This window comes from Lagenorhynchus albirostris, chromosome 4 (genome assembly GCF_949774975.1).
Source record: "Lagenorhynchus albirostris chromosome 4, mLagAlb1.1, whole genome shotgun sequence".
NCBI classification, from domain to species: Eukaryota; Metazoa; Chordata; class Mammalia; order Artiodactyla; family Delphinidae; genus Lagenorhynchus; species Lagenorhynchus albirostris.
In genome coordinates this window covers 106,157,683-106,185,008 of record NC_083098.1, presented here as the reverse complement: position 1 = coordinate 106,185,008, position 27,326 = coordinate 106,157,683, and the positions used below count along the sequence as shown (strand labels likewise).

General features: G+C 33.3%; 1 protein-coding gene across 9 annotated transcripts in view; it reads left to right on the top strand.

Moving 5' to 3' along the window:
* Positions 1-27,326, top strand: part of CPEB2 (cytoplasmic polyadenylation element binding protein 2) — a 64,052-nt gene that overhangs the window by 27,377 nt on the left and 9,349 nt on the right. For 4 of the 9 annotated variants that reach the window (XM_060148500.1, XM_060148496.1, XM_060148502.1 and 1 more), the window contains 6 exons: positions 3,867-3,917; positions 11,320-11,343; positions 19,470-19,640; positions 20,957-21,046; positions 25,974-26,092; positions 26,354-26,468. In XM_060148500.1, the coding sequence (XP_060004483.1) occupies positions 3,867-3,917; positions 11,320-11,343; positions 19,470-19,640; positions 20,957-21,046; positions 25,974-26,092; positions 26,354-26,468 (570 nt within the window). Of the gene's footprint in view, positions 1-394; positions 533-3,866; positions 3,918-11,319; positions 11,344-19,469; positions 19,641-20,956; positions 21,047-25,973; positions 26,093-26,353; positions 26,469-27,326 lie in introns of those variants that run through there. The other 5 variants (XM_060148501.1, XM_060148497.1, XM_060148504.1 and 2 more) reach the window with 4 other exon arrangements.

Genomic DNA, 27,326 nt, shown 5'->3' with positions numbered 1-27,326 from the left:
TATGTATATTAAAATCATAATAGACTAATAAGACAATTTTTGAGACTGTAGGTCCTCTAGTTATTCACTGACACCTAAGAATAAATATATATTTTTCAAAATTGTTTATTTTAAATTTTATAGTATTTTAATGTAAAAGAAAAAGTACCAAGAGGTAGTATATACCGATTACTTATAGATATGTTAAAACCACCATTAAATTATTATACTTTATCATATTTTCACAATAATAAATAATAACCCAGTTACCTAAAATTCAATTTGCCCAAACTCATTACTAGAGGACTTTATTTGTAAGGTTAGTTTCTTCTGGTATGACAGAAAACTCATAAGCAGCTTAAACAACATAGAAGTTTTTTTCTTTTACATAAACATAACACTCCTAGAAGCAGTACTGTGATTTTCATGGATCTAGGGTCCTTCTGTCTTGTTGTTCTGTTATCCTTCACACCCAGCTTCTGCCTCATGATCTAAGATGGCTGATTCAGTTGAGCCGTTGCTTCTGCATTCATTCCGACAAGCAGGAGAAAAGGTAAAAGAAAGGGAGAAGATGTTCCCTTTTAAGGATACCTTCCAGAAACTTCACTTACCAATTTTGTTTTACATCCTGTTGGCCACATCTTAGACACATGGGCATACTTAACTACAAGAAAGGCTGGGAAATTTACTTTTTATTTTTATTTTATTTTACTTTTTTTGGGTGTCCTAGTATCGACAGAAACAGGTGTTAGTCTACAACTACCGGTCTGTGCCACAGGCCCTTAGATAATAGGGAGAAATTGGTTTTATAGCAATGTGGCTTTTTTCTATTTTTCTTTTCTATATTAAAGTATAAGTTAGCTATCATGCTACATAATTATTCTGTGAATATTTTTAATGGATGAATTTACCCTACAACCAACCATGCATACTTTTCTCCAGGTTATTTTATTAGCTAGGAAGTCATTATAAGATAGTGACTAAGTATGGAGCTAATCTGCCTGATTCGAATTCTGCCAGTGCCACCTGCCAGTGGGGTAACCTTGGGCAAGCTATTTAACCTCTTATGGCAAAGTTTACCTTCAAGTGGGAAGATAATAGTACCTAACTCACAGGATTATTATGAGGGTTACATAATTGGTTGTAAAGAACTTAGAAAAGCTCCTGGCACATAATAAGCCCTCCAGTGTTAGTTATTACTACCAATTGGCAGGTTCTTAATTAAAGTAATTTTAATACTATCCCATGTAAAATACAGCTGTGAAAGTTGACTTGTAAAGATGTATTAGTATTTCACTGCAGTAGAGGAAAAGTACTTGGGTAATTTTAAAACAGTCTAAATTTGCTTATTTCATTTTTGAATATTTCATTAGTTATATTGAGAGATTTTCTTCTTTGGAGAATTGTATTTTAGAACGTATTTACAGATGTATATCCATTTGCAAATAGATATCTGTCTTTTGAACTTTCCACATAAGGTGTGCCTTTTAAGTCCATTTAGAGACCAGAAGTCAAAAAACTATTAGTAATGAAAATATCTTGTTACCTGTGTCTTGGGACAAATAAAGTGAACAGTGAACCTTTTAGAAGATAATTATGTGGCAATTGAAAGTTGAGTGTATTTTGAAGTGGAACTAGTCTTAAGGCTTTGCTTAATTTACTTTTCTTGGAAGTCTTACTTGAATCCCTGGGCTTGGTTAAGTACTCCTTTGTGTTTTTTTATATAGCATACTGTACATAACTCTTCACACTTGGCAGAGTTTATTGAAATTGCATATTTGTGTCTGTCTCTCCTACCACATCATAAGCAGAGACTGTATCTCACTCATATGTGTATCCTCAGCATCCTGCACTATGAGTATACAAGACTTAATGAACTTGTTACACTGATCAGAGCAATACAGGTTGCCACTTTTGTAGGGATTTTGATTTTCAATCTCAAGTAAGAAATAACAGTGATTTTTTTCATGACTTTAAGTTGTTCTGTAAATTTGGTCAGCTGCAACAAGATGTTTAGAAATAGCATATTTCCAAAATAAACTGTGATCCTTCAGACAAAGTACATGCTGTTGAAATCCAGTTTAAGAAAGCTCTGCTTCCTAATTCTTTCTGTCTTGTGCCTTTTGTGCATACTCTTCTATTTCTTACTCCATACTAAAGTATCACAACAATAAGCTTTTTTAGAGTATGACAGCTTTATTTAAGAGGTCATTTAGTTAACTAATATCATGCTGCATGAAACTTAGGAGTAAATGAGAGGTGGTAAATTGTCCTTTGAAGGACAGAAACATTTACTTTAACTATGTTGAGTCTGAAAACAAAATGTGTAGGTAAATTAGAGCTCAGATGAAGTGTGTGTGTATGCATAAGTGTATGTGTGTGTGTGTATATACATATATATATATATATATATATATATACACACACACACACAGACACACACATAGCTATCTATTTGAATGTCAAAATTAGCTTATCTTTGCCACTTGGCTCTTGTACTGGAGATAATCAAATTCTTTAGCTTCATAATTAAAAGCCAATAGAAAATATCTGTTTTGCATGGGATATTTTGGAAAGGACGCTTAGCGTATAAAGTACTTGCTGAAGTGGTAAGGGTAGATGCAGTTAATCTCTACTCCTTACTAATCATGTCAAATCCATTCAGATATTTATTGGTCCCCCCCCCTCTGGTGTCAGTGCATTACACACTATCATATTGTCTTTTTAAAGGGCTGTGCTAAATGTTGCTGAAATGCAATCTCACAGATATTTAATTTTTAGAAGTTTTCTAAGTGGATTTTAATGTACCTTTCTAATAGACTATCAGAGATTCAGGCATTAGAGGAAAATCCTGTATTTTAATGGACTACAAACAATAATCATTCTCACTATTGGCATTTAATCAAATAAGTGTTATGATGTAAAACTGCTGGATAAACCACAGTTTGTTCATGCATACCTTTTTTCTCTTCCACAGCAGTATGTAGTGCTACTGTCCCTTCTGCATTTTAGTAAATGCAAAACTTCTAATGAAGGATGACCCAAAAGAAGTACTATGCTCTTCAGCTTTAATATTTTCATTTTTAATATTTTTATGACATTTATAAACTTTGGACAAGTTAAATTTCCAATATCATTTGTAATAAAGCATTTAAGATTTTTTGTTGTTGTTTTGCGGTACGTGGGCTCTCACTGTAGTGGCCTCTTCCGTTGCGGAGCACAGGCTCCGGACGCACAGGCTCAGCGGCCATGGCTCACGGGCCCAGCCGCTCTGTGGCATGTGGGATCTTCCCGGACCGGGGCACGAACTCGCGTCCCCTGCATCGGCAGGCGGACTCTCAACCACTGCGCCACCAGGGAAGCCCTAAACTTCTTTTTTTAAATGAAACTGATAAAATCATATTGAATTCAATAGCAAGTTGTGATAAGTTTGGGGGGCTTATTTTTTATTATGATATTTTGTTTTTTTATTTAAGAATGTAAGTTTCTTTCCTTCAAATATCATTTTTGGGAAAAGAGATCTTTAGCAGAAATTACAAACAGATTTGAAAAAAATTTTTTAAATTTCACATCCTATATTAAGTTTAAAAGACTAGGATACCTACATCATTTTCACATTAAAAAAAAAACAAATAGGCTTTATTCTATAAGCATTGCTCCCAAATCACATTGTGCTCTTATATTCTAAGAACTAAAGTTAACTGTTTCTTTTTGTTTTCAGTTTTCAAAGACAGTTTTAGTTAATACAATTAGAGCTAAACATTAATTTTTTATTCCTTAAGAACTGTACTGTGCTCAATAAATTTCTCCTCCTTACTCCCCTTCCATTTTTTTGCTTTTCAAACAGTTCCATAATCTTCAAACTTCCCTTTCCTGTCTTTTTAAAGGTCGATTGAGCTATCCACATCCAGGAACTGACAATCTGTTGATGTTAAATGGTAAGTTTTATAACAACATTTTATGTTTCCAATTGATTTATATAAAAAAAGATGAATGAATACATGTTTCTCTAAACCTTCCCCATATACACAAGTTAATCATTTTATAAGTATTCAGTATAAAAATAAAGCTACAACTCTTCCTGTACAGAAAGCAGAATTAGGAGTTTGAGTGTATTCTCACTGGCAAAGCAGTCATTAAAGTGTATTTGTGACAGTATGATTTAATTCAATGATCATGGCTTTGGAGATAGTCCTGAGTTTGAATATCGGCTTTCCAGTTTATCGTATTAACTTGGTCAAGTAACTTCCGTGAGCCTTAGTCTCCCATCTGTGAAATGGAAGTAACGGTCTAAAGGTTCATTATGAAAATTAAATGAGATAATATTTGCAAAGTGCATAGAGCTTGTTACTTATTATAGTACTTGTGTTTATGTTCACCTAAGGAATATACTGGTGATTCTATAATTATGGGAGTCACACCAACTTAATTTATTCTAGCTAGAAAGTTTACACAGTGAATTTTATTCTGGTGGAAAAGAATAAACTTTCATTAAAGTTGTTTTCTTTCTGTGGGGCAAACATTGCATTCAGAGTCACGGTACCTAGCACATCCATGACTGTGGGAGTAGACATGCAGGATTAAAATATCCTTCACAAAGGTATTTTTAAATCCGAAGGCGGGTCTGAGGAGAGGGAAGTAGGATGAAGAAGGAATGGTAAAGATAGCATAGGACTTCCTTTAAAATACATAATTAATTACTAGAATGGCTTGGCACTTCTTTTTCAGCTAAAGCTTTGTTGAAAAAACATGGCAATGAAATTGAAAAACAAAGGCTGAAAAAACAGCCAGTGTAAAGCTAGACCATGTGAACTCTAGTGTTAAGTAAAAACTAATATTAAGAAAAGATGAAAAGATAGGAATAAAGTCTAGGCTACCTAGGAGATTGTCAGGGTAGATAGGATTTTGGAATGAGAGAAAAATTGAAGACGCAAAGTGTTAAGTGAGGTGCTAAATTGATTCATTCAACATTTGACCCTTCTGTATTGAGTCACCCACCACATGCCAGCCTAGTCTAAGCACTGGATTAACTATTAGTAAGGATCTTCAAAGATGGTTAGAGGTAGAATTGTCAAGGTATTAACAATGGGGCCAGACTGCACTCTAGGCTGAGGCCATGTTCAGGCTAGACCTTACAGCGGTCTAGTAGTCCACATTTATGAAGTTAGGGAATTTTGGTGTTTCCATAGACTTTGACCAGAAAGGCACTAGAAATTACATTCCAGGACTTCTTTTTTTCTACCATGGAATTAAAAAAACATATCATTTAAGTAGCTGGTCTCTGAACTCTAAATCTGTGACTAAAAATTAGACTGTTGAAATTGAGTTTACAAAACACAAAATAGATCATAATCTTTATTACTCTCAGGGCTTGATTTATAAAATAATGATAGCTTTAGGTAACGATAAATTTTTAATATATTGATCCTGAGTTCCTTAAAGTCTTTTCTTTTGGAACAGTCTATGTGGTAAATAAAGATCATTCACATTTCTATTTTAACTTCTAAAAAAAGCAATTTACTTGAAAAATTTGAATTTGCATATGTTTCACGTATTCTGTTAAAATCCATCTGAAGGAAAGTACTGTATGAGATAATTTGTTAGATCATTCACAGATGTTCTTAGACTGCTGAATACATAGTTAAACTAGGATGATTCAGAAGTATATCGTAATCACAGTAGAATGTGTTGGTTCTGTGTGAGCAGAGCTTAGTAGCCACACTATTTTTACAGCTTATACTTTTTGGTTGCACTAATTGTTAAACGAATTGACTTTTTCAGTTGTCTAAAGCCTTTATAAATAACCTAGATGTTAGGTTGAAAGTGTTTTACAACATAGTAGACAAAAGCATATTTTATTAAATATATATTTTCAAAGTCGTATTTTCAAAATGACTTTGAAAGAGTAAAAATCATGTCCTGTGAATAGATGAAGAAATTGGATCTGTTTGGAGAATATAAAATTAAGGCAGGCAAGAGTTGCATCTGTGGACAAATCTGTTTTTTCATTATGTGAGCATTTTTCACAGAATGCCATTTTAGGGCTATAGTACATACTCAGTACAGTAAGCCATCCTGGAAATTCTGAACTTCTTCTGGCAAGGGACTAGGGGAGAAAAATTATAATGAAACTAGGACATCAAAGTGTTTCGGCCAGTAGAAACAATTTGATCCAAAGAGAAAAAAAAGACACTCACTTGGGATCATTGGTTAAGAGGGAAAGCAAGAGTGGAAAATTGGGTATATTTATAGGGTAAGAAAGTATTTGAATATTAAAGATTTCGATAATTTTTGTAGACATCAAGGTTATTGAAGAAGTGAGAATTAAGTGATGTTAATACCAAACCTCTGCCTATACTAAATTATTATTAAATATGATTGACTGATTAAAGAAATTATAGCATCTCGGCACATAGACCTGCTTTTTAAATTGTTGCTCTTTTTAGTTTGTTACAGATTTCACTCACTATTAGGCAATTGATTAAGTAAGTTGTATTACTTAACCAACAAGCATAGCTAATATTACAGACTTTGAAAATCAATATTGGTAATAAATTATACATCAGTATTTCTTTTGTGTGGTGGTTTAGCAGTAGTTCGTAGTGGTTAGCATCACAGACTCTGGAGCCAGACTATCTGGGTTTACACCCAAGTTTGCTATTTCTAGCTGTGTGACCTTGGGCAGCTTCCCTTTGACTCAAGAGTCCTCATGTGTAAAAGAGAGGCAGCATGCTGCCTGCCTTAGGGGGATTGTGTGAGAAGTGAGTGAATTCATTCATGTATAGTATTTAGAACAGTATTCAGTATTTAGTTACTGAAAGTCAAAGTTTGTTGTGGCAATGGGTGATGAACAGTGATAAAAATGACTTTGAAAGAGTAAAAGTCATGTCCTGTGAATAGATGGAGTTGGATCTGTTTGGAGAATATAAAATTAAGAGAAGACAAAACTGATATTTTCAACTGAAGAATGTTATGTATAGTGGACAAAGAAGGCTTGTTTTATGTTATTTCAAAAAGCCAAACTAGAACCATTTGGAAGAAGCTATTTAGGGACAAAATTTGAGTCAATAAAAGTAAAATGACTTCTCAAGCAGTGTTTTCTACAGTGTGGTACACTTGCCCCTTGTGGTACCTAAGATGATTTTTGATGGTGCACAAATACACATTAAAATAAACACATGACTATTACAGCTTAAGAACGTTCCTTAGAAAATACAGAACTGGCAGAAATCTATGATGTTACAGTGGTGCTAGGCTTGATTGAGTCCATTAAAAAATAATACGTAAATATGAATATGGTTGTTATGAAGATGAGGCAAACATTGTAAAGATTTTGTGATTCTACCTTTCTAATTAATTAGCATTATGGCTAAACATGTAAATATTCCTATAAGGGATAAACAGGGACTGGAATAAAGGTCAGGAAGTTGGTCAAAACCGGTACATCTATGAACTACCCCGGCACATCCTTTAACTCTGAGCCTCTGTTTACTCAGATATAGAAAAAGTTATAATCCCACACCTGTATGTCTCATGAAATTGTTATATTAGATTTTTTTTTAATTTTAACAATAAAAAATGCCATAGAAACGTAACTGCAAATAGGCTCCTATTTCTGAACAGACCATGTTCCTCAATTCAATTAGACATCCAGCTGAATTGACTAGTGGACACTGCCACTATTGAATAATTCAAATTTTGTAGAAGAGTCCAAATTTAACATCCAGAAGTACTTTAGGGAAGTCACATTATATAGGAATGGGTAGATTGTCTAAAAACCAAAGGATTTACTCTCTGATGTTAGAATGACGGCTTTAATGTTTCTAAGTGTATAAATCTTATACTTTTAATTATCAGTAGTAAAAAACAAAATACAAAATTTTGAAAAACACCTTGTTTTCCATAGAAGTAAGGAGGAGCAATACAAAATGATGTATTTGAGTATTTGTTTCTATTACTGTAGGAATTACTGTACTCCCTTCACATGTCTCCCAAGGAAAATAGCTTACATTTTTATTAGTACATATGATTTTTCAAAAGGAGAACAGATCGAGAAGTATGGGGAAGGGGTGCCATTAGCAAGCTGGTTTGAAATTCAAATTTGTCGTGATTAGCCACATACAGCCATGTTTGTAATCAAGAGCTTGCTCTACTTTGGGAGGAAGTTATGTGTATCTTTTAATTAAGAAAATTTACTCAGTAATGAAATTGTTTTAAGTGTATTAAGTTATGAAAATAGGAAACTTGAGTATGCAATCAGTTCATTTTTTTATGCTGATGGAAGTAAAGTAGATAGCAGCAGATTTATTTTGGATATTGAAAAGGATTATGATTTGGGAGTCATATTTCTCTCCCTGGTTTTGGCTTTTTTAGAGCAAAAAATAAGAATGTCATTAGCTTCACACCAAGAGAACTTTAACCTTTAAATATTTCCAGCTGATTTGGTATGTTTACCTATCCCTTCCTCCAGCTGCAGTAATTCAGGTACCACAAACTATAACTAAGAGTCAATATATAAGGGCACAAAGGTCCTAAGGAGAATGTTAGAATTATCCTGTTTCTTTTTTAGTAGCTGTGGGTTAGAATCTAAATAAGATCATTGGTAATCCAGGACCAAAATGTAAAGTTCCTTGTATAAGAAAGGTCTTCAGGCTTTTCTCACATCGTTCTTATTACCTTCATTTAAAACAAAGAAATATATATATGTGTGTGTGTGTGTATAATACATATTTTAACACACATGCATAATATATATATATTTACACATGTATGTTAAATAGACAATTCCTCACTTTTTCTAAGGCTTTATAAATTTATGTAACTGAAATCTAATATTATAAATACAGTGTTTTATACAACAAATTATTTGCTTTTTTTCTAAATCATATTCTAAATGAGTTTGGGAGGAACATATTGTTTTAAGAAGTCTCTTTTAATTAAAACATAATGAATACTAGACATTTAATGATTTTTCTTTCTCACTGAGGATTTCTGATAATTCTGATTCAGTTGCAGTGGGACATATCCCTGAAATTCACATAGAAAAATCGGTAGAAAAAGTGAGTACACATACCACTGCTTAGCGTGGTGGTAGCAGATTGGTTATTTCCGTGACAGGGAAGAGGAAACGTTTCACATGGTTTAGCTTCATCTGCAGTCAGTTCTATTTTTGGTAATGTAAAGACTTGGAATCTGAGAGTTGTCCAAAAAATAAGTGCAATAGCTCTTTACAGGATTCTAAAATTCCTCAGGTATGAGATAGTTGGAGAAATTTTCTAAATAATGTGTTCAAACCTAGGACTGACATGAAACCTAAGATGTTGTGTTTGTGCATATTTTCACTATTTTAATATTGAGTAGCCTCAGCTAAGAAGCATAAACTGGTTATGATGTCGTTAATTTTCTCAATAGATCATGAATTATGTTACACATTATTATTTCATCATAATTCATAATTTGACTTTAAATTTGATTAAAACAGTTTCATTTGCTTTATAAATGTTTGACCCTTTACAGCTATGAATGAAATTCCCCAAAGCAAATTTATATTGGATTAATGCCATTAGACCAGGCCTAAGGATAAGCAGGAAGCCCAGCTCCTAAGACATGCTGTGAAGTGTTTTGGGGCTATTGACCATTTCCATGCTTAATACAACTAGTAAGACTTCAGGGGGTTCATTCTTCTATAGCCTGTTCTTGATAGCTCCTTTTATTATTCCTATTGTCTGATTTTCCATAGTTGACTTCCATCTCTTTGAAACCCTGTTTTCCTTAAGGCCTATATAACTTTTAGAAGACCTACACAACAAAATTCTAAATGCTGGTTCCACCCCTACCCTCATCCTAAACTAATATATAGGTCAGGTAAGCTATATATAATCTATATATATACAGATTATATATACAGAAACACACACAGAGGTAAGCTATGTATAAACTAGTATACAGGTCAGGTAAATCTGCCAGGCTTTGAGGTAACTGGACGTCATGGACAGATTTAAGTCTGCAACAGATTATATAACTAAAGACAGTAGAATGGCAGGGTTACTTTATATAAAAGACTAATATTTATTGACTTATTTCTTGAAGTATAAATGATTAAGAGTTTTCAAGTTTGATTTTCCTCCTTTTTATTATAGGGAAACTACTGCTGTATCCTAACCTTGTAGGCACACTTCTTTATATTAAAGCCTTATTAGTATAAATTTTTTGTTTAATTTGGTAAAATCTCTATAATAGAATGTATTTAATGACATGAAATGTTTTCCTTTGATCTTTAAGTTTTATACCTTTGGAGAAACTACATTTCTGACAACTTTTAATATATATTTTGATTGGGAATTTTTCAGTATCAGATTTTTCCCAGGCCTAAAAATATCCATGAACATAAATTAAGATCTTGATTTTGACAGTCATTTTTGGTTTACTGTTAATTCCAGAGTGGAAATACTCATTGTATACTCAGATTTGGGGGAATGAGTTATTTAAAAACAAGTTGCAAATTTTATCAAGCTGGTACTTTCTTATGAAAAATAAATTGCTGTATTTTTTATCCATGAGGAATTATGTAAACTGTTAATAACATAGGTTGAAATGCTTTCTGCTTTATAGTTTTACAATATTTAACACATGTACTATTCTTCAATGATACTAATAATAATTTGTATCTAAATCCCTCTTACTCCAGATATAGAGACATAAGCGCTTAGTTAGCTGTTATAAATTGTACCAAAAAGATTGAAAGCATTATTAGCTATAGTACATCATTAATCATTTTCAGCTAAGCAAGTTTGAACATGGATTTATTTCTTTACATTCTATCTAAACTCTACAGGCTTCAGAGAATGAATTTAATGTTGTTATATATTTTCATTCTTCTGTGTCTTCCATTTACTTTTTCCATGCAGGGCTTGGTATAAAGTGATTTAGATCTGAATTACTAGTTGGACAGTATATGCTATATCACTATAATAAGTAGAAAAACAAGGATTTAATTCATGTTATTTCCATTCGTTGGGAAAATTATTTGAGATGCTATTTAACCATAAAGTGTTACATATTCTTATCCTGATTAGATGAAACAAATACTTATTCATGAATTTTAACACAAATGAGAATAAATTATATTTTTCCTGTTAATTTCACAGTTTTTATACAGTTCAGATGATACATATATGAGTGCATTGTAAATATTAAAACACCATGCTGATGTTATGTGATGACATTGTGGTAGCTCTTAAGACAAAGTAGCACTAATTTCCAGATGCCCACATAGCTTTTGTATATGTGGGCTTATTTTTAGTTCTGACATTTTACAATTTGTCCTTTGTTTACATGCAGCAAGGAGTTATGGGCGAAGACGAGGTAATTCATTTCTGTTTGCTATGGTATAACTCTTTCTAATTGGGTTTTACTGATCAATGTTATAATTAATTATCCCAGATTTATTATGCAATGTCTGGAAACTCACAGAAAAAATTGTATTTTGATTTGCGCACTTGTCAAAGTTTTGAATCCTAAATATCTTAACCTTTAAAGTACATTTTCATACTAATATGGTTATTTAATAAACTTTTCCATTTTAAGCTGTCCAGATTTTAACTGTTTTTAAATTTATTTGTGTATCTTTTAAAATAAACCTGCTGTTTATAGTTTTTTTAAGAGATTTGTTTAATAAATACTAGTGAAGGTGACATGCTCTCTCAATCTGTAACTGATTGTCTTATCTATGATATGTAATTTACAACTCTAGTTTATTAGTTTTATGTTTGACCCAGTTGAAAATGACAAATACCAAACAGATTACTGTTAACACTGATATATAGAAATCATGTTGCTAATATTTCTCTGTGTCTTCTAAGAATATAATAGTTTCTCTCTCCCTGTCTCTAACCCCATACACACACACACATTCTTTTTCTCTCCCACAAAAGTCTTCCCCTCTGGGTTCTTGTTATCTTAAGGAAAAGGCCAGGACTATATGATACTGTGCTATTCAGCTTCGTAGGAAAGCAGCTGACATTTTCCATGGCTTAAACTTTGCTTTTCTTTTTCATGTGCAGAAATTGATGGGGAGAAAGGTAGATGTGATGATGGGAGAGATGAAGCAAAAGTAACTTTACACAAAAAAAAATAATAATAATTGTAGACTGTGACTATAATATCAAGAAAAAGCAAAAATTTCTCCTTTTAGATAGGAACTTGCTACTACTCATATATATTTCTGTCCTCTGGGAGCCGTAAAGATATCCTCTACATCATAACTGCCTCCCAGCATTGGAAGAAAGATCTCACATGGTTTTTTGTTTGTTTGTTTGTTTTTTGTTTTTTGTGGTACGCGGACCTCTCACTGTTGTGGCCTCTCCTGTTGCGGAGCACAGGCTCCGGACGCGCAGGCTCAGCGGCCATGGCTCACGGGCCCAGCCACTCTGCGGCATGTGGGATCTTCCCAGACCGGGGCATGAACCCGTGTCCCCTGCATCGGCAGGTGGACTCTCAACCACTGTGCCACCAGGAAAGCCCCTCAGATGGTTTTAAGGCTTTTGGTAGAAGCCTTCTATAGGACAGAACTGACAGTTGTCACATTTATATGGCTTAGTTTGGGGGGGTAACAACTGAATTTTCCTCTCAAATTACATGGCATTAGTAATTATTTTAGTTGGTCCTCTGTGAATATAGGACCAAATTACATGGCATTAGTAATTATTTTAGTTGGTCCTCTGTGAATATAGGACCTTTTACAATTTTGGATTTGATGGTCAGATGAAAATATCCTGTGATAAATCATAATATAAAAAAGAATATATATATAATATATTATATATAACTGAGTCACTTTGTACAGCAGAAATTAACATTGTAAATCAACTATACTTCAATAAAATTTTTTTTAAAGTTTATCCATTAGAAATAACTATTGAGAGATTTTGAGTTTGAAAGTACTTTAACACACTAAGTAATAAAACATTAAAAAAAAAAAGCCGCATACCAAAGGAATGACTCAGAAAGAACTAGAAGTAGCCTGGCTCTCTTCCTATTTTCTACTCATTTTTTCCTCTTCCTATGCAAGATGTTATATCAGTATCACATCAATAACCTTTTAACTACCAAGGACCCCTTTTATGGGTTTCATGTTTTAGATTTGGTCCATCAAAGGAAGTACATTTATTCATTTATTTAGTCATTTTTCTTTTCTAAAAAGAAATCTCATACACATCAGATCTGTTGATGTGGGATGTGTCACACTGAGTTGATATAATTTTTGCCAAAAAATAAGACATTGTTCTTTACCAGTGCAGTGGTGGGTGGACAGTATTATTTTCTCAAGGCATGTTGACTTTATAATCTAGTTTAGGAAGAACTATTTTTTCTTCTTTTGTCACCTTTGACTCACCTTTAAGCTCAGGCACAGAGTGGCTATTTTCATTTAAAAGATTTCCCGCTTGACTGCAGTGAAACCAAATTACTACCAAAATGAATTTATATATTTTAATATCTCTAATAATGTCAACATAAGAACTTTAAATCAAACTGGCTACAGATATTAATATATGAAATATACCTTAGGAATAATCAAAATTTAATTATACTGAAAGTAAGAAAAAGCAAAGTTTTTTTTCCCTGCTTTTCATTTGTGTCCTGCCCCAACTCCTATGTATTTCTGTACTGTGGGAGCCATAAAGAGTTCTACTTCAGTGCTGCCTGGGGGCCAGGATTAGAAAGGAGAAAGACTCTCACATCTATTGTATTTATTGTCTGTTCAATGTTTATTCCATTCTGAGAGTGAACATACTCGTCTGAGCTTGGAGTAGGGTGGTAGGTTGTGAAGGGAGGTGTGAAATGTAACTTAAACTCTATCTCTCAATCTAAAATATTTCTATTATTGCAATCTTCCCTTTAATAAAGGATTAAAGGGCTGCTCTACTCCAGAAGGAGTAAAAATATATAGAATATTTTTTAAAATAACAGAAATAAAGAACCTCCAGTATTTTAGTTAGTGGTACTAAACACCACAAAGCAATCTTTTCTAGCAGACAAGCAAAGCTTTAGTTAGTAGATTTTAGTAGATTATATATGGAATGAGAAGATAAGAGAAATACTTTTTAAAGAGAATGAAAATATGGAGGTTTAATTAGAGAGGTTGGATTTATTCATACTGTATATGTAGCCATTCATATTCATGTGCTATAATGAATAAGGAATTATTAATAATACATTATACTTAAAGTATTGCTTAAAAATTGACCTGGGATTTTCTATGATTAGATTTAATTTGAACTCATTTGACTCTTTTTTAACAGTCTTGTGAAATAGCCAGACTAAGTGTATACTCCCTAATATCACCACTACCAAACCCTTTTATGATGACATCAAGGCTGAAAATTTTCATCTTTGATAAATACTTTTTTCACATTTTTTATTGAATTATAATTTGCATACAATATTATACTAGTTTCAGATGTACAATATAGTAATTCAGTATTTGTGTGCATTACAAAATGATCACCATGATAAGTCTAGTAACCATCTGTCACCATACAAAGTTATTACAGTATTATTGACTTTATTCTCTATGCTGTACATTGCATCTCTGTGACTTACTTGTTTTACAACTGAAAGTTTATACCTCTTAATCCCTTTTACAACTATTTCTATTTCATTTATTCCCCTCTGGAAACCTCCAGTTTATTCTCTGTATCTATGAATCTGGTTCTGTTTTGTTCTGTTTATTCATTTGTGTTATTTTTTAGATTACATATATAAGTGAAGTCATACAGTATCTATCTTTGACTTATTTCATTTAACATAATACCTTCTAGGTCATCCATGTTATTGCAAATTGCAAGATTTCATTCCTTTTTTTTTTCGACTGAGTAATATTCCATGGCATATATATACCACATCTTCTTTATCCATTCATCTATTGATGGACACTTAGGTTGCTTTCATATCTTGTCTATTGTAAATAATGCTGCAGTAAACATAGGGGTACATGTATCTTTTCGAATTAGTGTTTTCATTTTCTTCAGATAATACCCAGAAGTATTATTGCTAGATGGCAGCTCTATTTTTAATTTTTTGAGGAAATCTCTGTACTGTTTCCCATAGTGCCTGCATAAGTTTTTGTTCCCACCAACATTGCATGAGTGTTGCCTTTTCTCCACATCCACGCCAGCACTTGTTGTTTCTTGTCTTTTTTGATAACAGCCATTCTGACAGGTGTGAGTTGGTATCTCGTGGTTTTGATTTGCATTTCCCTGATGATTAGTGATGCCAAGTAGATTTTTGTGTATCTGTTAACCATCTGTATGTCTTCTTTGGAAAAATGTCTATTCAAGTCCTCTGCTTATTTTTGTTGTTGTTGTTATTGTTGATAATCGAATTGAATGAGTTCCTTATATATTTTGGATATCAACCCCTTATTGAATATATCATTTACAAATACGTCTCCCATTTAGTTGATTGCCTTTTCATTTTGTTGATGATTTCCTTCACTGTGCAAAGCTTTTTACAGTTTGATGTAGTCCCATTTGTTTATTTTTGCTTTTGTTATCCTTGCCTAAGGAGACATATTCAAAAAAAGTATTGCTAAGACCAGTGTCAAAGAGCTTACTGCCTATGTTTTCTTCCAGGAGTTTTAGGTCTTACATTTAAGTCTTTAATCCATTTTGAGTTTATTTTTGTATATGGTGTGAGAAAGTAGTTCAGTTTCATTCTTTTGCATGTAGCTGTTCAGTTTTCCCAGCACCATTTATTGAAGGGACTATCTTTTCCCATTGTATATTCTTGCCTTCTTTGTCATATAGATTAATTGACCATATAAGCGAGGATTTATTTCTGGTCTCTCTGTTCTGTTCCCTTAATCTATGTGTCTGTTTCTATGTCACTACCATACTGTTTTGATTAGTCTAGCTTTTTAGTATAGCTTAAAATTAGGGAGCCTAATACCTCCAGCTTTGTTCTTCTTTCTCAAGATTGCTTTGGCTATTCAAGGTTTTTGTTTTTGTTTTTGTTTTTATGGTTCTATACAAATTTTAGGATTATTTGTTCTAGTTGTGTGAAAAATGCCATTGGTATCTTAATAGAGATTGCATTGAATCTGTAAATTGCTTTGAGTAGTATGGAAATTTTAACAATATTAATTCTTCTATGAACACAGTATATTTTTCCACTTATTTGTGTCATCTTCAATTTCTTTCATCAGTGCCTCATAGTTTTTAGAATATAGGTCTTTCACCTCCTTAAGTTTATTCCTAGGTATTTTATTCTTTTTGATGTGATTGTAGGTGGGATGTTTTCTTGTTTTCCCTTTTCTGATAGTTTATTAGTGTGTAGAAATGCAACAGATTTCTGTATGTTAATTATTATGATAACTGTCAGAGAATGGACGAAATCTTCAAAGCATGACCAAAAAGAAGCCAGGGTAATACTATAAGACAGCATCAACAAAGTATAACCCACAAGCCAAGGCTTCTGGTTTTTTAAACAAAGTTTCATTACAACACAGTCATGCCCATTCAGTTACTTTTTGTCTGGTTGCTTTGGAGCTACAGTGATGACAGTTGAGTAGTTGCAACAGAGAAATGTATGGCCTACAAAGTCTAAAATATTTACCATCTGGCCCTTTACCGAAAAAAATTGCTAATCCCTCCTCCTCAAAGAGACTGACTTACCTACTCTACACTTATACGCAGACATAGCAATTTTTAAAAGAAACAGAATTTTAGTGAACTTAATTATAAAGTAAATATATTATGTCTAGACATTAATTTACAAAGACATACAGGGTACTAGGTTTTAATTGGTTGTTTAAATTAAATACCTTATTCATTCTCTGTGAGAAAAGGACAAACCTATTATTGGGGCAAAATGCTTTTAAGTAACAAATGTACCTTATAGCTCCTGTCTCAGTTCTTTGGAGAAACATGTGTGATAGTGATTCTGTCTGATTAAACAGATGGTGCCTGAGAGAGATCAGTCCTGGACCTACTTTTGTTGTTTTGATAGTTTTTTTAATCCTTGCATATGAAATAAAAATCATACCATCACACTGGTGGGTTATTTAACCCAGTAGAGTGGCTGCTAGGATCTTGAGGATGGGAGGAATATTCATTCTTAATAATAATAGTTTGTTTTGTGTTTGCTTTTATTTTTAAAACAACAATCAGTACATAAAAGTATAGATATACATTGATATCAAAGAACCATGCTCAGCTTTAAGCTATAAATTGACTAATTTTGTACAAATGTTTTCTTTTCCTCTCCTGGTAATTTTAGTTTTCTTTTTTATTCATGAACTTGATGAACTTTACTGAGAAGTATATCGATTTTTTAAGTGTTCAGAGAGCCAACTTTTGCCTTTATTGACTCTTTTTTTAATGTTAGTTTTCTGTGTCATTGATTTTACTTTTTTCATTTCCTTGATGCTACTCTTTTTGTATTTAATTTATTATTTTTCTATCTCTTTGTGGCAGAAACTAGGATTATTTAAGTATTTCTTATTTTCTAATATGCATTTAAAACTATAAAATTCCCTGTAAGTATGAAAATTTTCCTCTAAGTAAGTAGCTCTTGCTACATCCCACAGATTTTATATTGTGATTTCATTATCAGTCAATTTCATTCTTTTGAGGTGTAAAACCTGAAAATATAGCCTAGTTTCAGAGCAAAAAAGGAGAAAGGTAATTTAATTTTGGTTGAAAACTGTTGTAAATATTTTAGTCCAAATCACTTTATGATCAAACTCTACTTTTCTCAACACATATAATTTTACCTTTACTGCCAGTCATTTTCATGGATCATTCTTAGAAAGTATGTTTAAAGTACATGGAAAACATAATTATTAACTGGTTCTCCTTTTATTGCCATGTTGATTTGGGTTATAGGGGAGGATAATTGGAAAGGTAAAAAATATTTTTGTTGGTGATATATATTTAGTTAACTCCTCTTTTAAACGGGTATTTAACTCTATAACTTTTATGGCTTCTAGAAGGAAAGTGGTCATGATTTTCCAACAATGAAGATTCTTGTTAGTATGGCCAGTATGTGACATATTCCTAGCCTTTCCATTACATCCTTCATTCAGCTGAACTTTGGTTAATAGATTTTAGACATATAGATTATAGATTTTGATAGTTATTTTACTAACTGTAGTATTTATTATAATTAGAAGTATAGAATAATTCATTAATATATAATGAATATTCTTACAATATTATAGTTAAGAAAAAATTTTAAGTCATTTTGGGTCACTTGTGTGACATTGCTTATGTAGTGATTTTCTTTGTCACTGCATTCGATATTTATACTTAAGTATTGCCATGTCTGAAATAAGTATAAAATTTGGATTTGCCATTTTAATCAAAAACTAGTTAATGTGCATGTTGTTTCTCTACCTCATCTTATTCCTTTTAAAATATACAATTATTTACTTAAAGTCCAACCATAGAAAGTTGAACCAGTTATTCATAATTAATATTACTTTTGATGGCTCTTGATGAGGTTCATTTTAAGGAAAATAGTTTCATTTTGAAGAGCTTTCTTTCCATTGATCACAAAGAATATTGACGTTTTTTTCTCATTGGTCCTTATTCCTGATAGCAAAGGTATTGGGAAAGCTAAATATCCAGAGTTACTCAGTGAACGTGGGTATCTTTCAGAACATCTTACTTAAACTGAATTTGAATCTGCAGAATAATTTCTGTTTCCTATACCAAATATCCTTCTCCCTGATTTTGGTCTTATAAAATTAAAATTCTTATTTCTAACATCTAGCTAGCTATAGTTCACAGACATGTAGCCCCTTCCTTCTCACCTCAACCCCAACTGTATGCAGGCCACAGAGTCTAGCATCAGGATTGCTGCAGAGGATTATACAGGCTGTGCCCATATGAGGGTGGGCTCAGATGGGGACTGAAGTCCTAGAGGGGGTGCCTTTTTCTGTTTTGCATATGTGCAGAAGCACATATTTACACATATGTGTGTAAATATGTGCATATTTACACATGCAGTAAATTAATTCAAGATCTTATATGCAAGTATTACTTGGTGCTTTTGTCCTTACTTACTGTAGTCTGCAAGTGGTTTTTAATGTCTTCTTATCTGTTTAGTCTGTGCCATTTCTTTCTGCCACCAATTTCTAGAAGGTTTCTCCTAAAACCTTTCTTCTAAAAGGTTACACATCCAGTCTGCCCATCCCCATACATCAGATTCTTGCTGCTTTCCATAAGAAACTGAAGTGATTTAGTGTTTGTTTGTGATGTAATCGTTGTCATATGACCATGTTTATTTCTAAGTCATTCCTCAGACAACTTCTCTCTTGAATCTAGGTAATTAAACCTTTAAACTCTCTGAATTTTCCTTAAGTTTTTTATGCCTATGTCGCCTTCAATTTTAAGCCTTTGAATTTGTTGTTGCTCTTTTTATGCCTGACTTTAATTTATCATTTTCTTAGATCCGAGATTCAAGTTATATTTGTTCTTATATTTTAGGTCGTTCTTCCCTCTTTCCAATAGATGATGGCTTGCTGGATGATGGTCATAATGATCAAGTTGGTGTTTTAAATTCACCCACATGTTACTCAGCTCATCAAAATGGAGAGCGAATAGAACGTTTCTCTCGAAAAGTTTTTGTTGGTGGTCTTCCTCCAGATATTGATGAAGGTAAAATGATGATTTGGCATATAAAAAAACAAACCTGAAATATAATGTGAATGGGGATATGGAGTTTTTTTTACCTCTAGAGATTTTCAGTTAAAATGGATATCCATCTCTGTTTAAATATTTTGTCACCTGTTGAAATATAAAGATAATTGAACAAATAACTTTTTTAAGTTTGTTTCTTTAGTTTATATCTTATGCATATTATTATTGTGAGAATTTTTTGTAAATAAGATTTTCATCTAGTTCATCTCCCACTTATGTTTTTAAATATAGAACATATTTGAATACATTAAACTTTTTTATGTATTTATTTAAAACTTTTTGTATGACTATAACATGCATGCGTGCACACACACGTGCATACACGCATGCACACACACACACAGTGAATTAAAGGTAACCAACCACAAAAACTTTACCTGTAATGCATGACAGTTAAAAATTCAATTTCTTTAAGTATAAATGTGCTTTTAGAAACACATAAGAAAAGAGGCTATAAAACCCAAGCAAATAATGAAAACAGTACATAAATAGGAAATTTAGGTTATACAAAGACTAATAAGCATATGTAAAAATTATCATGTGTAATAATAACAAAAGAAAAATAATTCAAGATTAAAAATACAGAAACTAATATTTGCAAAGCTGTGGGAAATCTGCCACTGTCATTCACAACTTACTAATAGAGAATATATTGCTACATTTTGGGAATTTTTTCAGTTGTGATTCAAATATCCACAAACTTATTCTATGTATTAATCAGTATAATAAAGTTTCCATTGGATAAAATAACCTAGAACATGTCATTGGATGTGACCTGTATGTCTTTCAGTGAAACTGCCTGGCATGTATCAGACCCTAGTATATTTTAGAAATATTATAGCTTTACATGTCTTGTTTCAGCAGCCCTTTTTTCCTATAATATTTTACTTTATCAAGCAGTAATGGATCTCTTTATGGATCTTTAACTTGATATAATGTTGGCATGTTTTTCAAGCCAGTGATATTTATGATTTGCTATACTATAAATCCATTAGTGTCCATACATTAGTATATAAAATTTTAGAAGTCACACTGAATTGATTATTCTAGCCAATGTGCTACTTAAAAACTCTTTTGATTAAAATAGCTATTAAGATTTATGTATCATTTTAGTGAGGATATTAGACATGTTTCTAGTATTTATATTCTAGTTTATCTTAGGCTATTTGGTACTTTAAATTTTTAAATCTTTAAAATAACGTATAAAATATAGGAGTTTTTTAGAATGAATCATTAAAACTGATTCCTAATGCATATTATTGTACTTTTTTAAGATGAAATAACTGCTAGCTTCAGAAGATTTGGGCCTTTGGTAGTAGATTGGCCTCATAAAGCAGAAAGCAAGTCCTATTTTCCACCAAAAGGTAAGAGATTTTTTTGTTAATATTTGCTAGGGAATAAGTTATATGAGAGCTAATTTTCTCTGCCTAAAGTATCATTCTAAGTAACTTGGGTACAGACATATAATAAAGTTTCTCTGATCAGTGAAATTAAGAAATGTGTGAAGTGAGAATAAAATATAAACCTATGACTATTTTAAGTATTGCAAGATATACATAAGTGTTCCAGATAATAGCAGATAACAAGAGAGCAGTATATACTCTGTTGGTGAATTCAGATAGAGAAGAAAATGAATGGTCAGAAAAAAAAACAACTACATAAAGAGATAAAATGTGCAGAGGATGCCTAGTTGTGTTACTTACATATTGCCAGGATACTACTGTGACTGGTCACTAGAGGACAAGAATCACAAATTGAGCGCACATTCATTTGAGCAAAGCAATGCCACAGTCAGTGGGAACAGGAAGGATCACCTCACCCGCCCGAGTGGGGAGGGGAGGCAAGGGGAGAGAAGTGAACATGAATCCAGTCAGTCAGATTGCTAATGGCACATTCTCTGAAGTGAATAAAAGAAAGGGGAGGTTGAAAGACTAAGACTTTACTTTGAATATTATTGAAATGTAATTTTAGAAATGAAAAAACACACTATTATTCTCATGGCTGAGTGGATTTTCAAGCCTAGAAAAAAGACTTCAGTAGATCTATTGAATAATCTGATTTTGGCTCCAGGAAAGGAAACATGTTAAGAGTTATTGGCATACAAAAACTAGCTAAGGAATTCTGGTGATAAATTATATGAGCCGTCTCTACTTTTTGTCATTGAGAATTATAGAACTTCCATTAGTGGTTTATGTAGTTCCTTAGAGAAATGGAATAATGTGGTGATTTTTTTTTAATACCTTTAGATCTTATACTTACAGAATCCTTTGAACCAGAGATTCTAGATCCCAGACCTCCATGAGAGTCTAGTTAGAGATATGGACCTGTTTCCATATACTCTAAATTTTCACATGATTTTGGAGCTTACTGGACCTGGAGGTCCTGAATCCTTGGTGTAGAGAGAAAATTAGCTCCATATTGATGTAGATGTTCATTTCTTAGCTTAGTTTTAATCTGTTGTTCAGTGTTATGATCTTGTCCTTTTATACAGTTTATTTTACTGAGTGTTCAATAAAAATGCCTGTTGGTTTCTAATGTTCCTGACTAAATTACCATCATCCCTTGTCTGGACTATTTCAGGTGTATGACTAGTCTGTCCACATTTCTGGCTATCTCCAGTTTTTCTCCCACAGCATAACTAGAGTAATATCTGTGAAAACAATCTGATGGTGCTACTCCTTGCTTCCAGCTTAAAACCCATCAGTGGTTTCTCTTATTGTTAGGATAAAGGCAAAAATGCATTCTCCCTGCCAGCCCTCCCCATCCCGTTCCTTCTCCCAGTATTGCTTCTTGTTTGTTTCTAGCTCTGCAAACTGGCCTTGCTCTCTCCTGCCTCAGGACTTTTATGTTTGTTCTCTTGACCTGAAGGCTTTCCCTGCCTCTTCATCTGTATATCTCCTACTTTTCTCAGCTTAAATATCTGTTGCTGGTGGGAAACTGTTAAGGACACACCTAATGAGGTCAAATCCTCCTATTGTAGGCCCTTCTAGAACTGTGCCCTTTCAGAGCACTCCTCACAGTTGCAATATTACAGTTTTACAATTTTATAAATATGCTTTTATTTTATTAATGTCAGATTCTTCCATTAATCTCTCAGACTGTGTCTTTACTCATCTTTGTATTCTCAGTAATTCATGGGTTGATAGTTGCCTAATAAATGATATATACAACTATAAATACTGTAGGATAGTTTATCCTTTGACCTGAAGTAGGTGGGGGAAAGCGTCATTGAGAAATTTTGAACTAAATCTAAAAGATACTGTGCAATTTAGATAGATTAAAAAGTTGTTCAATAGAGTTCCAGGCAGGAGTTGAAATATAATTTTAGAAAGGTATTAGAATTAGTTTTTGTCAAGACAGATACACATTTTCTGCATGGGCAGAAATGTAAGAAAGGTAGGTTGTCACTAATTTCATGAAACAGAATAGTTGCTGTCTTTGTTGCTGTTGCATTGTTATTGTGGTTTTTGTGGTAGTTGTTAGTTTATTTTCTCAAACTGAAAACAAGAAAAAAAACAACAAAAAATATTAGCAGTGGCAAATTATACTATTTTGGTACATTATAGTTAGTTGTACTCATTGCCAAAGACCAATGTTCCTAAACCTTGTGCTTTCAAGCATTTTTGTCATTGATGTAATTCATCATTTTCCATGGTTTGGAAAACACTGTGTAGAAGCATTCAGTTGACAAAGCTACCTTGTAATTAAGGTAATGATTTGAGACATTGGATACTGAGCCACACTTATACATACCTGTCCTTTGCAGTGAATAAGATTCACCCTATGTAAACATTAGCTTGTGCTAATAAATTCTAAAGAACTATTAGATGGTATTTTTGGTACGAGTATTTTAATGTTTAATGGCTTGCCTTAGCTAGATCATAATTTACCTGCCATGTTGCTTAATTAATTTTTGTGATACATTTTTTCCATAATAATCACAAAAATTATTAAGCAGTATTAAAATATTAATATCAGAAATTAACATCATAAAAACATAACATTAAAAATATTGACTTTAAAATACTATTTTAGTAAATCAGTCTTATATCCCCTCAATTATTACAAAACAATTACAGCTCTCAAAACCTTAGCTTGGGAACTTCCCTAGTGGTCCAGTGGTTAAGCCTCGGCGCTTCCAATGCAGGGGGCATGGGTTTGATCCCTGGTTGGGGAACTAAGATCCCACATGCCATGTGGTATAGCCAAAAAATAAAAAAAAATTTAAAAATAAAAAAACCTTAGTTTGTATCAAAATTAAATCCTTCACATAAAGAAAACCAGTCTTTTTTTTTTATTTTTTCAAGCCTATTTAAATTGTTTCTAGCAATTAAAAAGTTCTAAGATGTGGTTTTAATCTTGCATAATCATACCTTTGGAAGTTTCTATTTGTGTAGGTTGGCTTTATGGCTTATTTATGAAATCAGGTATTGTAATTTTATTAAAATGAAGTACTTTGTGTGTGTGTCACATCAGACCTTTGTGGCACTAAAAGCCATTGTTGGCAATAAGCTGTGTTTTTTGAATTCCTAGTAAAACATGACCTCTTACTTCCCATTGTTTAATGGCACAGACATGGTTGGCCTGATTGAAGACATCTTTACATTAGGACTAGATTTCAGTGCTCTAGGTTTTGTGCATAGAAATCTTGTCAAGGAAAAGGGGTATTGTTAGGTCATTTATAGTCATCTGCTGCTGGGAATTAATCACATAACAGTAAACTTGTAATGTAAATTGCGATGCCTTCTTTTTATAATGAACTCTGTTCTGCCTACTAGATACATCATATTTGATTAAAAATTGACAATTGCTTGTCACAAGGAAAGGAGGAGGGGCATATTTTCAAAAGGTACAGGAATCTAAGCAAGAACTTGGATCCCAAGTGCAAACATAGTCTCCAGGCTGTTTGACAAAAAGTGTTCTGCTGCTCATCCACCTTGAGACGGACTTGTGGACACAGAGGGGGAAGGGAAGGCTGGGATGAATTGAGAGAGTAGCACTGACATACATGCACTACTGTGTGTAAAATAGATAGCTAGTGGGAAGTTGCTTTATAGCACAGGGAGATCAGCTCGGTGCTTTGTGACCACCTAGAGGGGTGGGATAGGGAGGGTGGGGGGGAGGCTCAAGAGGGAGAGGATATATGTATACATATAGCTGACTCACTTTGTTGTACAGCAGAAACTAACACAACATTGTAAAGCGATTATAATCCAATAAAGATGTAAAAAATAAAATAAAATAAAAGTCTGACCTATCCTTAAGAAACCTGTTTCTTTTTTTAAATGAATTTATTTATTTATTTATTTATGGCTGAATTGGGTCTTTGTTGTTAGGTCTTCATTGCTGCGCGCAGGCTTTCTCTAGTTGTGGTGAGCGGGGGCTTCTCTTCGTTGTGATGTGCATGCTTCTCATTGCAGTAGCTTCTCTTGTTTCGGAGGTCAGGCTCTAGGCTCACAGGCTTCAGTAGTTGCAGCACATGGGCTCAGTAGTTGTGGCTCACAGGCTCTAGAGCGAAGGCTCAGTAGTTGTGGCACATGGGCTTAGTTGCTCTGTGGCATGTGGGATCATCCCGGACCGGGGCTTGAACCCACGTTCCCTGCCTTGGCAGGCGGATTCTTAACCACTGCACCACCAGGGAAGCCTGGAACCTGTTTCATTCCAGCCTCCCTAAGGGAGTTTTCTTAGTATCGTTTGGAAGTTGTCAGGATGATTGTGGAATTTTCCCTCTACTTATGGAAATTCCTGGGCCTTTCCACATGTGCTCTTTTCCACCTGTCCAAAAGTATGCTCTAGAACTTGTCTTACCCTGAGGGCATTTGAAGGAAACTTCAGCTCCTGCTATGCTCAACTGGTTAATCCTGCCACAGTCTTTAAGAAGACAGTACCATAGGAGACCTTAGAGCTGATCTAGGTTTGAAATTAATCAACCAACTACTTATGTGACTGACTTTGGGCAAATAGTTTAACCACCTGACACCTCAGGGTTTTCTTCTGTAAATTGGGAATAATGTTTCATAGACTTGTGAGAATTAAATGAAATAATTCACACAAAGCTCTTATCACAGTATCGGATAGTAAGTGCTCTATATAAAGTAGCTAGTTATTTTACTGAGTATCTCTTTTTGTGTGTATTCCATAGGATATTATGTTCTCCTAGAGAAAGTATAATGTAGTCCTACTTTATAGGTTTTTCATCTTTTTCAAAGGCATGTATTTTCTAAACCATACTGAAATTTGGGGTGAAATCACTTACCTTGACATATTGCCTCATTCTTATGGTTATTACAGGCTATGCATTCCTTCTCTTTCAAGAAGAGAGCTCAGTTCAGGCACTAATTGATGCTTGTATTGAAGAAGATGGAAAACTCTATCTGTGTGTTTCCAGCCCTACTATCAAGGACAAACCTGTAAGTAAATGCTACTCAAACTTTAAGTTACAAATGCAAGTTTTCCAAAAACAGTTTTGAAATGATCATTAGTGAAAAAATAAACAAACTACCATTATGAGTTCAATTTTTTAAAATTCATATAATTTATTATATCTGGATAAAATGTTAACAGTTTGTTTCCAAACCCATCTATCCAAAATTTTGAACAGTACAGTGGCACAAAGCTCATCAGCTATTAAAGGAGTGAGACCTAATACAGTAATGTCATTTTCTTCATAGGTTCAGATCCGTCCTTGGAACTTAAGTGATAGTGATTTTGTGATGGATGGTTCTCAGCCTTTGGATCCTCGAAAAACAATTTTTGTTGGAGGTGTTCCTAGGCCATTAAGGGCTGGTAAGTAGAATGTTAACAAATTTTGATTTTTTAAAACAATCATTTAAATATGAATTGATTCGGTACGCATTTGGTACTATTGTGTACATGTCACCACTGGATGGGTGAAGGGCAGATTCTCCTTCTCCAATAGTTGCTTGCTACAGAATTTTGAGACAAATTCTGAGAATTGTTCTTAAGACCATTAAGGAACTGGAGAATTGGACACTCATCTATCAATATTGATAGCTAACTCCAAACAGACTCTGTAAGAAGAATCCACTCAAATACTGCATTTATGACTTTCTTAAGTGTAACTCTCTAAGATAATGAGAATTTGGGGTCTTTTTATGGAGTTTGATTCTGATATCTGAAGAAGAAATACGGGATTTTTTTAAAGACACTTTAGATAAGTGAATGATAAACTTATGTTCATCAGTAATCAGGAACCAGAGATCTACCAGAAGAGGTCATATAGGAACATAATTATAGATGTAAATGCCCTCCATACAAGCAAGTTTTATGATACGGTGTACCCTTGTGAAGTGTGTTAGCACCTTCCATCACTGAAAGCATCCTCTTCCAGTATGGGAGGTGCATGTTAAAGAACTATTCACACATGTAAATACTTACAGACATAGCTACTACAAAGAAAGACTAAGGGGAACAGAAGAGCATACAGCAAGGAAATGTGCTATAGTCTGATATTTTAAAGATACTTGTATTTGAGCTGTCATATAAAGATTGAACAGAAGGAGCAGGGTTAGGTGGTAGGAGGTTGTGAAGAGTGTTTCAGACAAAGGGAACAGCATATTCAAAGATCTTCAGTGGAGGGAAGCAGAGTGCCTCGGAGAGACTGAGGGAAGTCCAGAGTCACGG